Here is a 19,229-nt window from a genome sequence, read left to right as displayed (position 1 = left end):
TCTGGGAGATGGTGATGGACAGGGAGGCCTGGTGTGCTGCAGTCCATGGGGTCGCAAAGAGCCAGACATGACTGAGCGACTGAATAACCACCACCCCCTGCCCCAGGGAGGTGAGGCGCTGGGTTTACCCGTGCGCGGGGTCCAAGGCGATGGCCCGCGGCTGGTCAAGGTCCTGCCAGAAGAGGACCTTCCGGGACGTCCCATTGAGGTTGGCCACCTCAATGCGGTTGGTCTCCGAGTCCGTCCAGTACAGCTTCTTGCCGACCCAGTCGCAGGCCAGGCCATCGGGTGACACCAGGCCGGAGATGACCACGTTCTGCACGGCGGCGCCCGTCTGGTTCAGGTAGGTCTGCTTGATGGCCTCCTCGCTCACATCCGTCCAGTACACAGCTCCCTTGGAGAACTGGAAGTCCACGGCGGCCGCGTCCTCCAGGCCGCTGACCACGATGGTGGACTCCACCTTGACTCCACCGGCGTCCACCAGCCGCACGTCCCGGCGGTTGGCAAACAGGAGGAGAGGCGAGGCTGTGGGACAGAAGCAAAGCATGAGGACCCTGGCTGAGCTGCAGGCCGCACAGCCTGGGACAGGGGGCTCTGTGCCCGGACCACCCCGGGGACCCCACCCGGCCTGCGTCCGAGGCCCGCGGCTCCTGCCTTCCATCCCCGGCCACTGCCGCGAAGCTGCCTGCGTGGGCCCAGCACTCGTTCAGAGGCTCTTCCAAGGCAGCTGTAGTTACTAAAATCACCGAGGGCTGCCATGTGTCCCCCCTACCCTTGCCAGGCCCCAACAGCCCTTCCTGCCATGCCTATCACCTGCCCATAGACGCCATCACAAGGCCACACTGCCAGGGCACACACCGGCTCACATCCTGGCCCCCTGCCCCTGCAGGACAGAGGCCACGCGGAGGGCTCCAGGTCAGGACCGCCCACGGGGCTCTTCTACTCCCACCATCGCCATCGCCACGTTACGACACACGGCAACAATCAAACATCGGGATGTTACCACTGCACCCGAGCTGGGCATCCTGACATCCTGCAAGGAGGAGATGGTCCACGGAGAATATCTGTCCTGAATCTCATCCCTCCCTGCCCCGAACAGGTCCGAACAGATAATAAAGAGCGTGGGTCGTCACGGGCCGACAGCTCTCTGCCAGCCACACGCAGCATGTGGGGCTAGGCGAGCTCCTCTCTGAGTGCCCTGAGCCCTCGGTACAGAGGCCTGGGTTGTGGGTGATAGCTGGCCCATTTTATAGAAGGGCAAGTTAAGGCTTCGAGAGGAACGAAGTTCAACAGCACGCCAGAGGTGCCACACTCTGGAACACCCATACTCAAGCATGCTGCTTGCGTGCATATATTTAGTTTACAAAAATGATAGGTTCCTCAATAAAAAGGTCTTTTTAATTAAAAACGGAAATTACCATTTTCCCAGCTGCTACAGCATGCCCAGGGGCCTGGTGGACCCTGCACTCCAGGAGGGCTCACCTGCCCATCTGAAGAATGCCCCTGCCCTGCCCAGGGCCAGCACAGGCAGCTGCTCTATAAATGCATTTCACCCTCCCTCCTCTCACTCCCTAGCATCCCAGCTTGAAGACGGTGAGTCGCTTCTGCGCTGAGAGGGAAGAAGGAAAAGGATGGGCAGCCCAGAAGGGTCCGGAACCCCACCATTAGTAGAGGCCCGGGGAGCAGAGAGACAGTGATACCCACCACTGGAGGACCGGCTGGCAGTCAGGTGCCCTCCAAGCGTCAGACACCGGCCAGTCAGAGGACGGTGGGTGAGGGGAGGACAGCCCAGATCTGGGAGGGTCCAGATCTTCAGAGGAGGAAGAATCGTGAAGGCCAGAAGCAGAAGGGGGCCTTCAAGGTTCGATCTGGAGGCCTATGGGGGGAGGCAGCAAAGCCAATGCCAACCAACCCCCCACAGCATACTCAGGGCAACAGGACCCCCAGGGCACCTGCCCATTCATCGTCACCAGGGTCATCCCGGCCACTGGAGCGCAGATGACTGGTAATCCCACCCCGCCGGCATTGCTCGATGTGCCCAGGTTCCCGAGATTCCTCGCAGCAAGGTGTCCCGGCTCATCCCCTCTCATCTGGCCAAGGTAGGACCTGCTGGCTGGTTCCTAACCTCCTGAGGGTCACAAAGTTCCCGGATAAGCTGATCCCCTCCCCAGGGACAGACACACACACAGGTACGCACACCAAGGCCTCATGGCCTCCCCCGCAACGGGGTGTACCCAGCCCCAGCCTGAGGATGCAGACTCCACTTTCTTCTCTAAATTAGCATGTCTGAGGACTTCTTTGGTGGTCCAGTGGCTAAGACTCCACACTCCCAATGTAGAGGGCCAGGGTTCGATCCCTGATCAGGGAACTAGATCCTACATGCCACAACTAAAGATTTTGCATGCCACAACGAAGACACAGCACAGGCAAACAAATAAATAAACACTAAAAATGCACGCATGTTAAGTCACGTCAGTCGTGTCTGACTCTGTGACTCCATGGACTGTAGCCTCCAGGCTCCTCTGCCCATGGGATTCTCCAGGCAAGAATACTGGAGTGGGTTGCCATGCCCTCCTCCAGGGGATCTTCCCAACCCAGGAATCAAACCCGTGTCTCAAGTCTCCTGCATTGGCAGGTGGGTTCTTTACCACCAGAGCCACCTGGAAGCTCGGAACACTAAAAATAAACAGACAAGTTAGCATCTCTGGGCGACTCTGCAAGGGACTATTTCGGGAGAAGGTAAGCTCCCTGATGCCACAGGCATTCAAGTGGACACTGGTGACCACAGGTAAGGGACGAAACTCACCTGACATCTTCATCAAGAGCTGGACGGCCCACACACAGGGAGTCTCAGACAGGAGATTTTCCAGCCCCAAGGGGAAGCTCTTTGGAGGAAATACCCAGGAGGCAAGTCACCAGCCCCAATTGTCAGCCAGAAACCCAGTAAGTAAAGCCTTCCCCGAGGCAAAAGTCCCAGAGGGGGACGGGGAGCCGGGGCTGGGGAGAGATGGGGAGGAAGCCGCCCTGGGGAACAGAGATGGTGAGGAAGCCGCCCTGGGGAACAGAGAATCCGAGTTGCTCTGTTGTTTCTCCCCAAACTGGAAAGACCACATTTTCACCACCGTTTACACGCTGGGCTGTTCAGGTGCACCCTTCAAAGGCCGCAGACGACGTTAGTGGGTGGGGGGAGGTGGGCGTCCAATTTTCCGTGCTTTCCCAAACGGAGACTGGGGCGGGGAGCCGCTTTGGAGGGCCAGGGGCTGGCAGGCTCTTTCCAGGAGGACCGGCTCCTGCCTCGAAGATGGTTGGAGACCACCACACACTCGATTCCAAGTCTGCTTCCCTGGTGGCTCAGCTGGTAAAGAATCCGCCTGCGGTGCGGGAGACCTGGGTTCGACCCCTGGGTTGGGAAGATCCCTGAAGAAGGGAAAGGCTACCCACTCCAGTATTCTGGCCTGGAGAATCCCGTGGGCTCTACAGTCAGTCCATGGGGTCGCAAAGAGTCGGACACGACTGAGCGACTTTCACTCACTCACTCTCCGGGTCAGCCAGGGAGCTCACAGTGACGGGGGTCTCTGTGAGGGGGCTGCCTGCCTGCCCCCCAGCAGCACCTACACGCCCAGGGCCCCTCCTAGGGCCTGGGATGCCCTGGCTGATGCGGCCCCAAGCCTAGCAGGGGCTCCGGCTGGTCACGGAGCCACGCTTGGCCACCAGGACCCCCTCGGGGTCGGTGGCTTCCAGGGTCGGGGCCCTCCTGCCCCATGGGAGGGACAGGCTGAGGCCTGGGCAGGATCAGAGCACCCAGGCAAGGGGCTGGGGTCCAGACAGGCAGTCCTAGGAAGGGATGCGCTGGGCTGAGACCGGAACCAAGCCGGCCAGCGGGCTGGCAGCAGAGTGTCATAAAGCCCATGCCAGCCTGTCTGAGACACACAAACAAACCAAGAACCCAGCCTCGTGCCTTGTCTTACGTGGGGGGAAAAGACAACCAGCATGGAAGGTGAGGTGAAGTCAGTTGCCGAGTGAAGGGTCTGGAGTGGGTGCTGCCATTTCACGTAAGATGGTCAGGGTGGCCTCATTGAGCAGGTGACCCCTGGACAAAGACTTGAAGGGGGAGAGAGAATGGCAGAGGGAAGGCATCCGGCAGAGGGAACGGCTGGTGCAAAGGCCCTGGGGTGAGGCCTGGGGGAGGCTGCCTCCTGCCCAGGCGATGTGCCCACAGGCCCAGGACCCGGTAGGCCCGAGTCCTAGGTGCACATGCCCCAGGTGAGGACTGCGGCTCTTAGAAGGGTGCCCTGACCTGCCCCAGGCCACTCTGGGGTGCCCTCTTACCAAGCGGCCCAAGCTTCTGGAGCAGTTGGGGGAGACAAGGAGTGTGAGGAGACAGAGGAGGGGAGAGCAGGCAGGCTGCGAGCCGAGCCTCCGGCCAGGCCACGCTGGGGCCACCAGGACCCCCTCGGGGTCGGCGGAAAAACAGACACGCCCCCTGGCAGCCACAGAGGCAGGGCAGCCCTTTCAGGAAATGCCTCATCTGCTGGCACTTAGGACCGCAACCGTTTCAACGCTCTCCCCAGGGATCAGCCTCGCAGGTCCTTATCCCAGGGAACACCTGAAGGAAGGAAAACGTTCTAGACACAATATTTGCTGCAGTCTTCCTCATAAGAAGAAAACCAAACAAATACAAAAGCTCCAGCGTCGGGTACCTAGACTGTTCTCAGTATAAAGTTGTGTCCGTTAAAGCAGTAAGACAGTGACTGCAGTGACACCAGAAAATGTGTAAGACGTGTCAAGTAACACACACACACACACAACTATAAGCCCTGGTTTGTACTTGAACTGCAGGTATGAGAAGGGGCTAGGTGGGAACCAAGACTGAACTAGAGACTGGATAATGGACATGACTTAGCCACGGAACAGTGAAAGATGATTCTGTTGAGATACTGGATAAATGTTTTACATGGTTGGTTTATTGTTATTATTATTTTTAATGTATCCATTTGTTTGGCTGCGCTGGGTCGTAGTTGCAGCATGCGAGATCGAGTTCCCCGACCAGGGATGGAACCTGGGCCCCCTGCCTGGGGAGCGCAGAGTCTTAGCCACTGGACCGCCAGGAAAGTCCTTATGTCTTTAAGTACTTTAACCCCAGGTTCCATGTATGTTGCTATGGCTTTCTCTGTGCAAGTATATATATATTTTTAGGACCCTGTATCACAAGGACACATAGCCCAGGGCAGCTCTCCGAGTGAGAGACCTGGAGCCGGCTCAGGGGAACGGCTGAGACCTGGGCCTCTCCGAGCTTAACGTTCTGTGAAATGTGGGTCATCACTGTACCCCCGCGTCAGAGACTGTGAGGCTTCAACAGAACGATTCACACAAAGCCTCAGCCCAGCAACAGCACGTTTTAGGCACTCAATAAATACCGTCCAGGGACTTCCCTGGTGGTCCAGTGGGGAAGACTCTGTACTTCCAGGGCAAGGGGCACAGGTTCAATCCCTGGTCAGGGAACTAAAATTCCACCTGGCAATGTGGCATAGTAACCGAGGACATTTTAAAAAAAAATACATATATATATACCAGCCAGGGCAGTGCTAATTAATAGTTGTAGTTAAATGTTTCATTCATCCAGTCCTGCTACAAAGGAACGTACTTAGACTCAGGGAGCCTGGTTCAAACCTCAGCCTGACCTCCAGCTGGAAGACTTGGGGCCAGATGTTTCATCTCCACTCTGAGCCTGTTTCCTCATCCATCCAGCAGGAAACGGTAACTACTTTAAAAAGGCCCCGCTGGCCCCTGTTGCTGTGGTGCAGAGCCTCCCAGCTAGTCCTCAACAGCTACCCACTGAGCCACCTCGTGACCAAGCAATTCCACTCCGAGGTGTGTACTCGAAAGACTGAAGCTAGAGGATGATGACAAACACTTGAACACTCAGGCTGCTTTGGTGGCTCAGTGGTAGAGAATCCAGTTACTCATTCAGGAGACACGGGTTCGATCCCTGGTCTGGGAAGATCCCACACGCCACAGAGGGACTGTGTACCATAGCTACCCAGCCTGCTCTCTAGAGTCCGGGCCGGCAACTCTGTGCGCCCTACAGCCTGTGTGCTCCGCAACAAGAGAATCCACCACAATGAGAAGCCCGTGCACAACTGGAGAGAAAAGCCCGTGCTGCAACCAAGCCAAACGTAAGTGAATAAGTAAAATTATCTAAAAAGATACTTGCACACGCATGTTCACAGAAGCAAGACTCGTAATTGCCCAAACGTCCATCCATAGACAAGTGGATAAACCAAGTGCACTCTGTCCACACATTGAAATATCATGTAGCCATAAAAAGGCGTGGAGGACAGACCCAGGGCACAGCACGGAGGAGCCTTGAAAACATCATGCTCCGAGAAGCAGACAGACACGAAAGGCCACACAGCATAGGGTTCTGGTCACGCGAAAGGTCCCAAATAGGCAATTAGATAAAGACCGACAGGATAGTAGATTAGTGGTGGCCAGGGGCTGGGAGACAGGGGGCAATGAGGCGAAATCACTTACTGGCTCCATGGTTTCCTGTGAGAGTGATGGAATGTTCTAGAACTAGACGGTGGCAGCTGCGACATTGCAAATGCACCGTGTACATGCCAAGTCGCTCGGTCGTGTCCGACTCTTTGCGACCCCACGGACTGTGGCCCTCCAGGTTCCTCTGTCCACGGAACTCTCCAGGCGAGAACACTGGAGCGGGTTGCCTTGCCAACCTCCAGGGGATCTTCCCCAGCCCAGGGATCAAACCTGTACTTCCTGCCTCTCCTGCGTGGCAGGCAGATTCTTTACCGCTGAGCCGCCGGGGAAGCCCATGAATGCACTAAATGCCGCTGAATTATTCACTTTAAAATGGTTAATTTTAGGGACTTCCCTGTTGGTCCAGTGGTTAAGAATCTACCTTCCAATTCAGGGTATGTGGGTTTGATCCCTGGCTGGGGAGGATCCCACATGCCGCAGGGAAACTAAGGCCCCTGTGCCACAAGAAAGACCCCGTGTGCCACAAGACTCTACGAAGCCTAAAATAATAATGGAATAATACATATTTTTAATAATAATAAATATGCTTTTTAAAAAATGGTTAATTTTATATTGTGTGAATTTCACCTTAATAGATAAATTTTTGGGGGGGGGCCACATATGGCAAATTTTTTTTTTCTTTGCACCATGTCGGATCTTAGTTCTCAGACCAGGGATTGAACCCGTGCTCCAGCAAGGAAGTAGAGTCTTAACCACTGGACCACCAGGGTAGTCCTTTTTTTTTTAATAAATAATTTGTAGAGGCACTGCTGCACGCCCAGTCCACTGAATTCCCCCCGTGACAGCTGTCTTTGGGCCTGGCTTCCCAACTGGCTTTTTCAGGCAAGGACAAACCCCTCTGTGACCCTGAATTCACACAGCCCCTTCTTGGCACGGCCCTCGGGACACCCACAAAGTCCCAGGGGTTCTCCCCAGCTCCCTGCCTGGGGATGGAGAGCAGACCACTCCCACCTATTTCTAGGGTGGATCTCGGGTACCCTTGGCCCATCAGCATCAGAAAAAGGCCTCTCTTTCCACTCCCGGCCTGGGTACTGGGACCCATGGTTAACGTGCAGTCCCCACCACAGAGGAATCGGGAGTCTGAGAAGCCAGTGCCAACAATCCCATTTTAACCCACGTAAAGTAAGCAGAGCCAGTATTTATATATAGAATTCATAGCAGATGTCTGGGCTTCCATTCCGATAGCCTCTGTTTTACACTGTTCACATGGTTACACTAAACACAGCCCGACTCACGGTAACCGAATCCTCTGCTATGACACCAAAATAAGCAACGTCTTAGCACATGTCTTATTGCTCTTCACCAAGCATTACACTGCTTGCTGGAGCAGCCTGGAACCTGGACGCAACCTACGGATTTCTCGGTCAGGTCAGGAACGGTCCTTTGTCCCACACCAGCCCCACAAAGAAGGCCAAGAAACGGAAGACAACATGGGGCTGCGTTCAGGGCACTCACTGAGCAGTCGGGCAGGACACACATTTTATACACACACAGGCACACACATGCACACGTGCGGATAAACAGCCACCAAGCAGGAAGAAAGGCAGATGAGTAACACAGACAGGCGGTGCCTGGAGCCTAGAGGTGAATGAGCTGCTATGTGAACCTGGCAGGCTTCCTGGAGGAGAAAAGAGCTGGCTGTGGGGGCCCCAGTGGGCTTCCTGGAGGAGGGAGACTGGAACCCTTGTCAGTATGCTGACACCCAACCCTCAGATGCAGCTAAGGCGCTCAAGGGAATGAATCCTACCCACACGGCTTTCCTGACACCTCATGGCTCCAGGTGCCTTCCAGCTTGGGCTTCTCAGACTGGGTATAGGCCCCTCTTCCTTTGACCTCGCCGGCCCCAGCTGCCACGGAGATGGCCCTCCCAATGCATGTCCCTCGGGATGTCCCGGCTGCCCCAGGTCCACCACCAGCTCCCCAAGTCCCATAAAATCCCTCTGGGGTTCCTCATGGCATCGTTTTTAAAAAGTGTTTACAATGTGAAAACCTGGTTTTACTTGTTTATTGAATTACGGTGGGGGATGGACGGAGGTGACGGCTGGACAATGTGAATGGACTTCACGCTACTGAACCAGACATGTCAAAATGGTCCAAGGTGGTCAATTTTAAGGTATATGTATTTTAACAGAATTCAAAATAGTAACACAAATATAAATAAAACGTGATGGTCTAGTGATACATTCGAATATTATAAGCTCCCCCCCCCCAAAAAAAAAAAGACTCAGGCGCTTCTCTGGTGGCTCAGGGGAAAAGAATTGCCTGCCCATACAGGAGACACAGGTTCGATCCCTGGTCTGGGAAGATGCCACGTGACACAGAGCAACTAAGGCCGTGTGTCACAACTGCTGAGCTTGAGCTCTGAAGCCTGGGAGCGGCTTCAGAACTAACTACTCAAAAGCAGTTTGCATCCTTGGGCTGCAACTACTAGAGCTGGTGTGTCCTAGAGCGCGTGCTCCACAAGGAGAGAAGCCCCCGCAACGAGAAGTCCGCACACCACAGTCAGAGAAAAGCCCGTGCAACGACAGAGACCCAGCGCAGCCAAAGGTAAATAAGTAAATAACATTATTATTACTATTACTTTTAAAAAAGAATAATGATTCAGAACTACTGCTAGACTTCATCCAGGCTGATCGTTAAAGCATGTCCACTACATACAACATTGGGTTGGCCAGAGTTTGTTCGGGTTTCCATACCACCTTTCTTTTTGGCCAACCCAATATTTATTAATTAATTGACTGAAGCCAGGGTAGACTCATCTATTCCCATTTCATCAAACGGGTTAAGATGCAATATCCCCACTCACTTTGACGTTCAAGTGTTTCCCAGGTTTGGACAGTGAGAGTCCCTTTACACTGTCCCATGTATCTTCTTGGCATGTCCCCACATCATCCCTTGAGGGTTTCTTTACTTTCTTTCTAGAATAATAATATGCTCCAGGCTCACGTGAATTTCTCCCTGCTCTAGCCTAAGAATCGGCCCTTTCTCAATGAGCTCTGGCTTCTCTGAGTGGAACGTGATCCCTAGGAGCCAAGAGCTGGGCGCCGGGGATGCTCACTGCTCCTGGGTCTTCTCATCAGGCAGTGCTGGGCAACATTCACAGTCCAACCATCGTCCTTCACAGATGCCGCCTGGAGAGTCACCTGCTGGACCAGATTTCCACATAATCCCATCGATGCTTGGGAGCTTTGTGGTCACTCCTGGACATGCACAGAACGGTGAAAAAACTGAGTCACCCCACACGCGGGCCCCTAGACGAGGTGGCCCAGGCTAGCTCCAGGTTCCTGCCTCAGCTCACACTGTAAATGAGCATCCTCTCCACTCGATGCTACGCTGTTTGCATTTCTGTGCTTTTTGTGTGTGATTTCACTGTTGAATTTCACTGTTGGGCTCCCCTAGTGGTTCAGACGGTAAAAAATCTGCCTGCAATGCAGGAGACCCAGGTTCGATTCCTGGGTCACGAAGATTCCCCCTGGAGAAGACAATGGCAACCCATTCCAGTGTTCTTGCCTGGAGAATCCCATGGACAGAGGGGCCTGGTGGGCTACAGTCCATGGGATCAAAAAGAGTTGGACATGACTGAGTGACTAACACTCAGTGTTGACAATGGCCCCAGGCACAGGGCTGTAGGGCTGTCGGAAGGCAGGGTGGCTGGCGGTGTGGTGTTGGTACAGAGAAAACAGGGGCTTAGGTTAGCTTAGGTCAGTGTGAATCGAACAACACGCGTGCACGCTAAGTCGCTTCAGCCATGTCCGACTCTTGTGATTCTACGGACTGTAGCCTGACAGGCTCCTCTGTCCATGGGATTCTCCAGGCAAGAATATTGGAGTGGGTTGCCATGTCCTTCTCCAGGGGATCTTCCCATCCCAGGGATTGAACCTGCATCTCTCTTGTCTCCTGCATTGGCAGGCGGGTTCTTTACCACTCGCGCCACCAGGGCAAGAAACAATAATTCACATTAAATCAGGTGTTTAATGGCTCACAAAGTTGTGTACTGATCAGCAGAGGAAAACGAGACCCGAGGCTCTGGGAAACCCAAGCCTGTATCTCCTCCAGGACCAACAGTTCAGAATTTGCACCATCCGGTGTTTGCAGCAGCTTTATAGAACAGAACGGCTGCGAACAACGAAAACCTGTGTGTGTGCTGGCGTTCAGTCGCTCAGTCACGTCTGACTCTCTGCAACCCCATGAACCGTATAGCCCACCAGGCTCCCCTGTTCATGGGCTTCTCCAGCCAAGAATACGGTGTGGGTTGCCCACCAGTTTCCTCTGTCCATGGGCTTCTCCAGCCAAGAATACGGTGTGGGTTGCCCACCAGGCTCCCCTGTCCATGGGCTTCTCCAGCCAAGAATACGGTGTGGGTTGCCGTGCTCTCCTCCAGGGGATCTTCCCCTGTGTATACACATGTACACTCACGCACACACACATCAGAGACTGCATTTCTGCGTGTGTGTGTTTACGTGGTAAAAATCCACGCGTTCACGGCTCTTCTTGCAATGTTATTAAACATTTCCTCAGGGTACTTTCTTTTTAAACAATTTTTATTGTTTTCTTTAAAATAAGGTACGACCTTATTCACTGATTGATTGATTTTTTTTTTTTTTTTAATAAATGTATCTTTGGCCATGCCACACAGCATGCAGGATCTTAGTTCCCTGACCAGGGATCAAACCCTGGCCCCTGCAGCGGAAGTGCTGAGTCTTAACCACTGGACCGCCAGGGACGTCCCTCCTCAAGGTACTTCCTAACCTTCCCTCCTTCTTCGACGTTTGTTAGCACCCTCTCCAAAGTGGAAAGATGGCTTTTGTGATTGTCAACATATACACTTATCAGCTCAGTATCACCCTCCTCCAACCACTCCCACAGCCCTTGCTGGCCTCCCCCCTCCACTCCTCTGCCCTCTACTTGGCACCCCACCACCACCACCTGTCCTGAGATGCCAGGCACCGACATTTCTGCTCGGGGAAAGGAAAGGCAGGGAATCCTGCTGAGTCTATAGCTCACTGCGGAGGGAAATGGTGTTTCTACGATACTGCCTTCCCAGCCATAAACATTTAGGTAGGTCTTCTTTCGGTGGTGTCTCTGTAAAATTTTATTATTTCTTGTGCATACGATTTTGCACATTATTTCTTAGATACAGTTCCAGGTGCTTCAAATAAAATTCAAAGCATTAAACTAGCATGACTGTAGCAGAGAGAGATCGCCAAATGCCCATGAATCTTACGATAAAACATGAAACTTCAAAGATGGCTTTGGTTGGGGTGTGGACAAAGCCTCCCCCAGCCCCCAGACAGGAAAGTTCTATTTACCCTTCTAAGAGGAACTGGGTGAAAAGTGCTGATCCAGCTACAATGATGGGGACCAAGGAGAAACCTGTGGGGTACCCCCAACTGCCAGTGAACGAGCCTCCCTGGCTCTGAGCACAGGAAAACTCCGTCCCTTGTCTCCACGTGTGATATAAGAACCACAGAATGAGGCTCAGAGACCTTAAAACGGGCTGGAAATAGTCATTGCGAACCATTAGCAGCATCTCCGCAAAATCACAAACACCTCGGCTTCTCCTGGAGCTTTCCTAATCAAGGGAGAAGAAATACTATTCATAAAAAATCCAAGCTCACTTCTCTGCGGGCAGGCTCTCAAAGCCCAGAGCCCCCTGCCCCAGGTTTCTGACCCGACCCTCAGTTCCCAAGGAGCCCTCACCACCTGTGCGGCTCTGGCGGGGGGGCACAGAAGCCACGGGGACCCTTGTGGAGCCTCAGGGACCACAATCCTAGCCACAGATCCCTACGTTTTATCCCGGTCTTCAATCCAACTGAGACAGGCTCGACTCGGGGACACTATCCTGCAGTTGTCTAAATATTCTAAAGGAGAGATCTGACATTTACGACAATAATAAAACCTTAGGTTTCCTTTAACTGAACAGATGTTCTCTGCCTTTTATGGAAAGCTCAGCAAACTGAAACTTGCAGGCCTGAAAGTGGAATCTTTGATAACATCTCTGAATGCTGGGGAATGAGTCTCCTCCCAGCCCTCCACCTCAGCTAAATTATCATAGACCCTCCCTTCATAAGAAGAGTCCACACCCCCCATCCTTCCACCCTCCCACCCACCCATCTCTGGACCCACTGAGCCAGGGAACATCCTCGAATTTCTCTCCATTCTCCACCCTGGCCTCAGGGCCCCAGGCTCCCTTGCACGACTCCACCCCTACCCTCTCCACTCCCATGCCTTTCACAGTTCCCACCCCCATCAAACCCTCCCTGGCTGCCACACCTGGCCCAGGTGAACGCCTGTGTCCTCCCTGAGCCCGCCCAGTTGGCCCTGCTCCCCTGAGAGTCTACCTCATCAGGTGGGGCCCACACCCCACTCCCCCCGGGGGCAGGGATGGGGTGCCACCCACAGGGCCCCAGCAGAGCAAGGCCGGCTGCCACTGGGGCTGCTGCCCACCCTTCCCATTCCAGGCGCTGTCAGGATAGCGATCAACTGACCAAGCTTGTGAGTTGCTGACATTTGTGTACAAATAATGAAGAAATGCACGCGGGCGTGCATGCTCAGTCATGACTCTTTGAGACCCAGAGTTTGCTTCAGATCCGCAGCAGATGAAGCAGCCAAGGCAGGCAGAAGCCTGGAAGCCACTCTGGAGGACAGCCTGCCTCTTCCCAAGTCCAGGCTGCTTGGGTTATCAAGGGTGTTCAGAGCAGAGCACACTACAATTTGGTTCCTAGGGTCAGTGCTTGGGTGAAGGCTGGGAGACAGCTCAAGGAATCTTCCGCAACACTGGAGGTTCTACGTTTGATCCGGGCAAACGGGTGAGCTGTGGACGTTCACTCATCAAGCTGCGTTCCCGAGTCTGTGCACATCACCAGGGGCAGGACCAAGGCCAACCCCTTCTGACCTCTTCCCAGTCCTTGCTTGCACGTGGTCACACCCTGCTCCCCGAAATCACTCCCACCTTCACCCCCACGGCCCGGTTCCCGGTGCCTCTCTGCCTGCCCACCCTCACCATGTGCTCCCCACCCAGACCCACAGCCAGGCCCGGGCTCTCAACACACCCTTTCCCCTCCAGCTCAGTCACCCCCATTTCTGCTGTTCCCAGCCCCCATCCCAGTCTAATTTCCCCACACACACTGGGCCCTGTGGGAAGGTGGTAATTAACCCTGGGCCCCAGCAAGCTCCCCGAGCAGGGACCACATTTCAAAGGTCAGGGAAGCAGGCGAACAGGAAACGGTCAGGGGCAGGTTTGGGGGTGGAGCAGGAAAGAAGAAATCAGTTGCAAAAGATAAAAAGAAAATGAGCTGGTTGGTGTCAGACACCTCGGAGGACAAAGAAACTAAGGATGTGGGCTCCCAGTCTTCAAGAAACAGGGAGATGGTCTGGGGGGTATGTCCCTGCTGTCTCCCACATGGGGGGCCATCACCCTGACAAGAGGCCACCACAGCCCTGGGACAGCGGGAGGGCACGCAGGCCGTGCCAAGGACAGGACTGAACCTCTGTTTTGGAAAGAGCCTGGGCTTGGAAGGTTCTGGAAGGCCCGGGGAACAAACAAAGGGCCAGGGCCTGACCCAGGCCCACTGCCTGCAGAGGGACCCTGGATGTCAGTCAGGGCAGCCCATCACCCCCAAGGGCCCCTTTGAGGGTCCGGACCCTGAGCCAGGTGACTTGGGACGGTTCCAGGAATGATTGTGTGGCCCCAATTCCCACCCAGCAAAAGGGCAGCCCCCAGCCCAGGATCACTCCCAGGGATGACATCACCTTGTCCTCAAGTCCTGCACCTTGCGAGTGATGACCACCAGTGCCCAGCCCGCAGCCCAACATCCACGGGGGCAGGAGGCAGGGGGTGCCACACCACAGGGGTGGGGGGCAGGGGGTGCCGCAGACCCCAGCAGGTTGGGCAGAGGAAGAAGCAGTGGGCTCCCGCCCCCTGCCTTTGCCCTACTTACCCCTGCTGAGACAGGAGCGCTCTTATCTACTGCTTTAAAAAATAGATTTCTTTTTTGATTATTTGGCTGCGCCAGGCCTTAGCTGCTGCACACAAGGTCTTCAATCTTCGCTGTGGCACCAGCAATCTTTAGTTGCGGCCCGTGAATTCTTAGTTGCGGCCCGTGGGATCTAGTTCCCTGACCAGAGATCGAACCTGGGACCCCTGCACGGGGAGCACAGAGCCTTAGCCACTAGACCACCAGGGAAGTCCCCCCATAATTACGTTTTAACTGGGCAAATATATTCCACTGCAGAGGCTGGGCAGGTGCTGACAGGCTGGTGGGGGGGGGCCGGGGGTGCTGGAAGCAGAGCCGAGGGAAGGAGATATGCAGCCGGGGCTCACCAGGGGCACCTCTGTCCCTCCCTGCCTCCTGTGCCCACACACACCCCCCCACACCACACAGACACACACACACACACAGAGACACCACACAGACACACACACACAGAGACACACACACACACCACACACACACACCACAGAGACACACACACACACCACACACACACACACACAGACACACACACAGACACACACACAGACACACAGAAACACACACCACACACACACACAGAAACACACACACCACACACACCACACACACACATACACACAGAGACACACACCACACAGAGACACACACACACAGAGACCACACACACACACACCACATACACCACACACAGACACCACACAGACACACACACACCACATACACACACACACCACACAAAGACACCACAGAGACACACATACATGCACACACACACACACCACACACAGACACACACACACAGACACACACACAGACACACAGAAACACACGCACACCAGACACACACACACCACAGACACAGAGACACACACACATACACAGAGACACCACACAGACACACACACACAGAGACACACACACACACCACACACACACACCACACACACACACACACACCACACAGACACACACACACACATACACACACACATACACACAGAAACACACACCACACACACACAAACACACACACCACACACACCACACACATACACCACACACACAGACACACATACACACAGAGACACACACCACAGAGACACACACACACACAGAGACCACACAGACAGACACACACACACCACAGACACAGAGACACACACAGACACACAGAAACACACACACACACCACACACACACACCACATACACCACACACAGACACCACAGAGACACACACACACAGAGACCACACAGAGACACACACACACCACAGACACACACACACCACATACACCACACATAGACACGACAGAGACACACACACACACAGAGACCACACAGACAGAGACACACACACACCACAGACACAGAGACACACAGAAACACACACATACACCACACACAGACACCACACAGAGACACACACACACAGAGACCACACAGACAGAGAGACACACACACCACAGACACAGAGACACACAGACACACAGAAACACACACACACCATACACACACCACACACAGACACCACAGACACACACACACCACATATACACACACCACACAAAGACACCACACACACAGACACACATAGAGACACACACCACACACACACACCACACACAGACACACACACACAAACACACACACACCAGACACACACACACCACACAGAGACACCACACAGACACACAGACACACAGAGACCACACACACAGAGACACGCACAAACACACACACCACACACACACACACAAACACACACACCACACACCAAAACACACACACACCACATACACCACAAACACACCACATAACCACACACAGACACCACACAGACACATCAGACACACACACACCACACACAACACACATACACACAGAGACACACACACCACAGAGACACACACACCACAGACACACAGAGACACGCACAAACACACACACACACCACAGACACACAGAGACACACACACAACCCAACACCACACAGACATACCACACACAGACACACACACACCCCACACACACAGTCACACACACAGAAACACACACACCACACAGAGAGACACACACAGAGACACACACCACAGACACACACACACACACACTCACAGAGACACAGACACACACACATATACCACACAGACACACACCCCACATACACATCCCCACACACACACTCCCACATACATACCCCACACACACACAGAAACACATCCCCCCACAGCCACCCACCCCCCCACACACCCGACACACACCCCCCACACACAAACCTGCATACTCACTCATACACGCGCTCCCCTCTGGAAGCCCTAATTTAGCAGCTGTAGAAGGTTACCCACTCAGTGATACCAAGGACAAGTTTTTAGGGGATATGACATTTGATTTATGTCTGCCAATGTGCGTTTTCACTAATTAGAAGGTTTAGGGCAGAACAGGAAAAATATGTATTTCAGAGTCCCAGTTTGACTTGCCAGAAACCAGCCCATTACTAACATTCTTATTTTCGACAAAATATAGCATTCTGATTACATACCATTTCGGTTTCTCGGCTCCGGGCCTGCCAGGCTCCCGGAAGTGGCCCAAGGTCATGGCAAAGATAGGAGACACAGGTCCTTGGATAAGGACGGACTCTGTCCATTCTGGGGGACGGCAAGCCCGTGGCTTTCGCCCAAAGTCCCAAGGCCCCAACCTGAACAGGCATCAGGAGGCCCCCTGGTTTGTACAGAAAGCGGGGCATCCCCCAGAGAGGGATTCCCAGGGCAGTGCCCCTGCACGCCTCAGTTTCCTCGCCTGGCAAATGAGGACAGGGAGGTCTGGGCGGAGGACTCAGCACCACACTTACTTAAATGCACTGGGGGCTTTTCAGCCAATTCCTTTTAGATGGAAAGAAAATACTTTTGTAGTTCAAATAGCAATTAAGAGGCAGGCACTGGGACATCATCTGTCAGCCAGGTGTAGTGCCTGCCTGACCCTGAGAGCTCCTCAGCTCTCCCGGCTTCAGCTTCCTCCCCTGTAGGATGGGGCCGGATGGTACCCAGCCACCTGAGAGGCCAGAAGGATTCAATAAGTCAATCAGTGAACATCTCTTAGAACCTGCCTGGTACACTGTAAATGTGCATAAATGTGAGCTATTTTTATCTACTAAGTCTAGAGATCTCGATCTTCGGTGTTTTAAGGCATGATGCAGTGGTCAAAAAAATAAAGATTTTCATTAAATGCACACTCCAAATAAAGTGATCCCATAGAGGTCGTTCTTAATGGAGACCGGTATCTGAACAGCCCTAAGTGCAAGTTTTCAGGGTCTCTTAGCTGTCCTTGGAAATCAATCAAGAAAGCACCTCTAAGGGTACTGTGTGTGTGTGCATGTGTGTGTGTGTGTGTGCATCACAGCTCCCATACACCCCGTGTGTCAAGTAATGAAGTGACTGGGCTCTGGTTATGCCCACCTGGTTCTACCTGGCTCTCCAGCAAACTGCAGCTGCACTGTGTCCTAGAGACCTGCCCTTGGCGTGGGGCCGGTATTTGATGCAATAAAGAGAAAAAATAAGAGGAAAGGGGCCAGATCAACTCCTGGTAACAGAGACAGTACCGAGCCCCGGGTCCACAAATGCCATGCAAACCCAAGAATTTAGCACAAGGCCACGCAGCAAACTCAAGGACTGGGGACGAAGGTGCAGCCTGCAGTGCCTCTGAGTCACAACCCTCAGATCACCCCCACGGGCAAGCGGACCGCCAGGCCCTCGACAGGCAGCCAGGGCCTCTCACCAGGTTGGCACGGACTGGTCGTTTCCACTGAGGTGGGGGAAGGTGGGACGGTCCCACCTCCCCCCATGCCCACTGGCAAGGAAGGCAGCGTGTTCCCCGTGTGGTTACAGAGACCTCATTGTTCTGCCCCGCAGAGAGGAAACCGGAGAGCTGAGCTCAGAATGCATTTTGGAATTGGCAGAGAAGAACATCTGGGAAAGGAAACTCACTTCAGAAACAAACATACCTTTGTACCAGCTTTTCTTCTCTTTAAGTGTTGCAGAAAAAAAAAATACTAAAGATGTGCCAAATTGACCATCACTCTACAAAATCTCCTTTTTATGGGGCAAAATATGGAGGTTCTGTTTTCCAATGCTCCTGGAAAAAAAATTGCCACCTGGGTGCCAAGGCCCAGAGGCTGCCCCAAGAGCCAAAACAAAGACCTCGGGTTCAGGACACCTCTGTCCTGCGGAGAGAGGGGGACGAACGAAAACCATCAGATAAAAGAAAACTTGAATAAAAGAAAACTCTTGCCCCCTGTTCCCGGCTGAAGCCTTTCAGGACGCTGACATTCTTGGAGGAGCTGGCAGCTCTCAATTCCAAATGTTTATGTTAGTTTGGGGTGCAGTGCTGAGGATCAGCAAAGATTCTCCTGTGAACTAAGCTGAGCATTGGGGCTGCTGGTTCATATAAACGTGGAGACGCCCACAGTTAGGACTTTGCAGGGCTCTGGCATGCTGGGGGAGCCTGCAGACAGGTACAGAGATGTGGAGCAGGTTTTACCAGAGAGAAAACCTGGAGGAAACCCCCAAGTCCTTCCCTCCCCAGCCCCCTCCCTCAGTCACTGTGCCTGGAGGCCTCCCGCTTCCCCACGTCTGACCACCTTTCCCAAGTTGCAGCACATGTGAGTACCCAGTGCTCCAAGTACCTGATGCCCCTTGGT

The 19,229-nt window shown here is 53.8% G+C and overlaps 1 protein-coding gene across 1 annotated transcript in view; it reads right to left on the bottom strand.

Moving 5' to 3' along the window:
* Window positions 1–19,229, bottom strand: part of LRP5 (LDL receptor related protein 5) — a 122,725-nt gene that overhangs the window by 86,865 nt on the left and 16,631 nt on the right. Inside the window, exon 2 of the mRNA XM_052662433.1 lies at window positions 129–525. Coding sequence (XP_052518393.1) covers window positions 129–525 — 397 coding nt within the window. The remainder of the gene's footprint in view (window positions 1–128; window positions 526–19,229) is intronic.

Source organism: Budorcas taxicolor, chromosome 25 (genome assembly GCF_023091745.1).
Source record: "Budorcas taxicolor isolate Tak-1 chromosome 25, Takin1.1, whole genome shotgun sequence".
Lineage (NCBI taxonomy): Eukaryota > Metazoa > Chordata > Mammalia > Artiodactyla > Bovidae > Budorcas > Budorcas taxicolor.
This window is presented reverse-complemented; position numbering and strand designations above follow the sequence as displayed.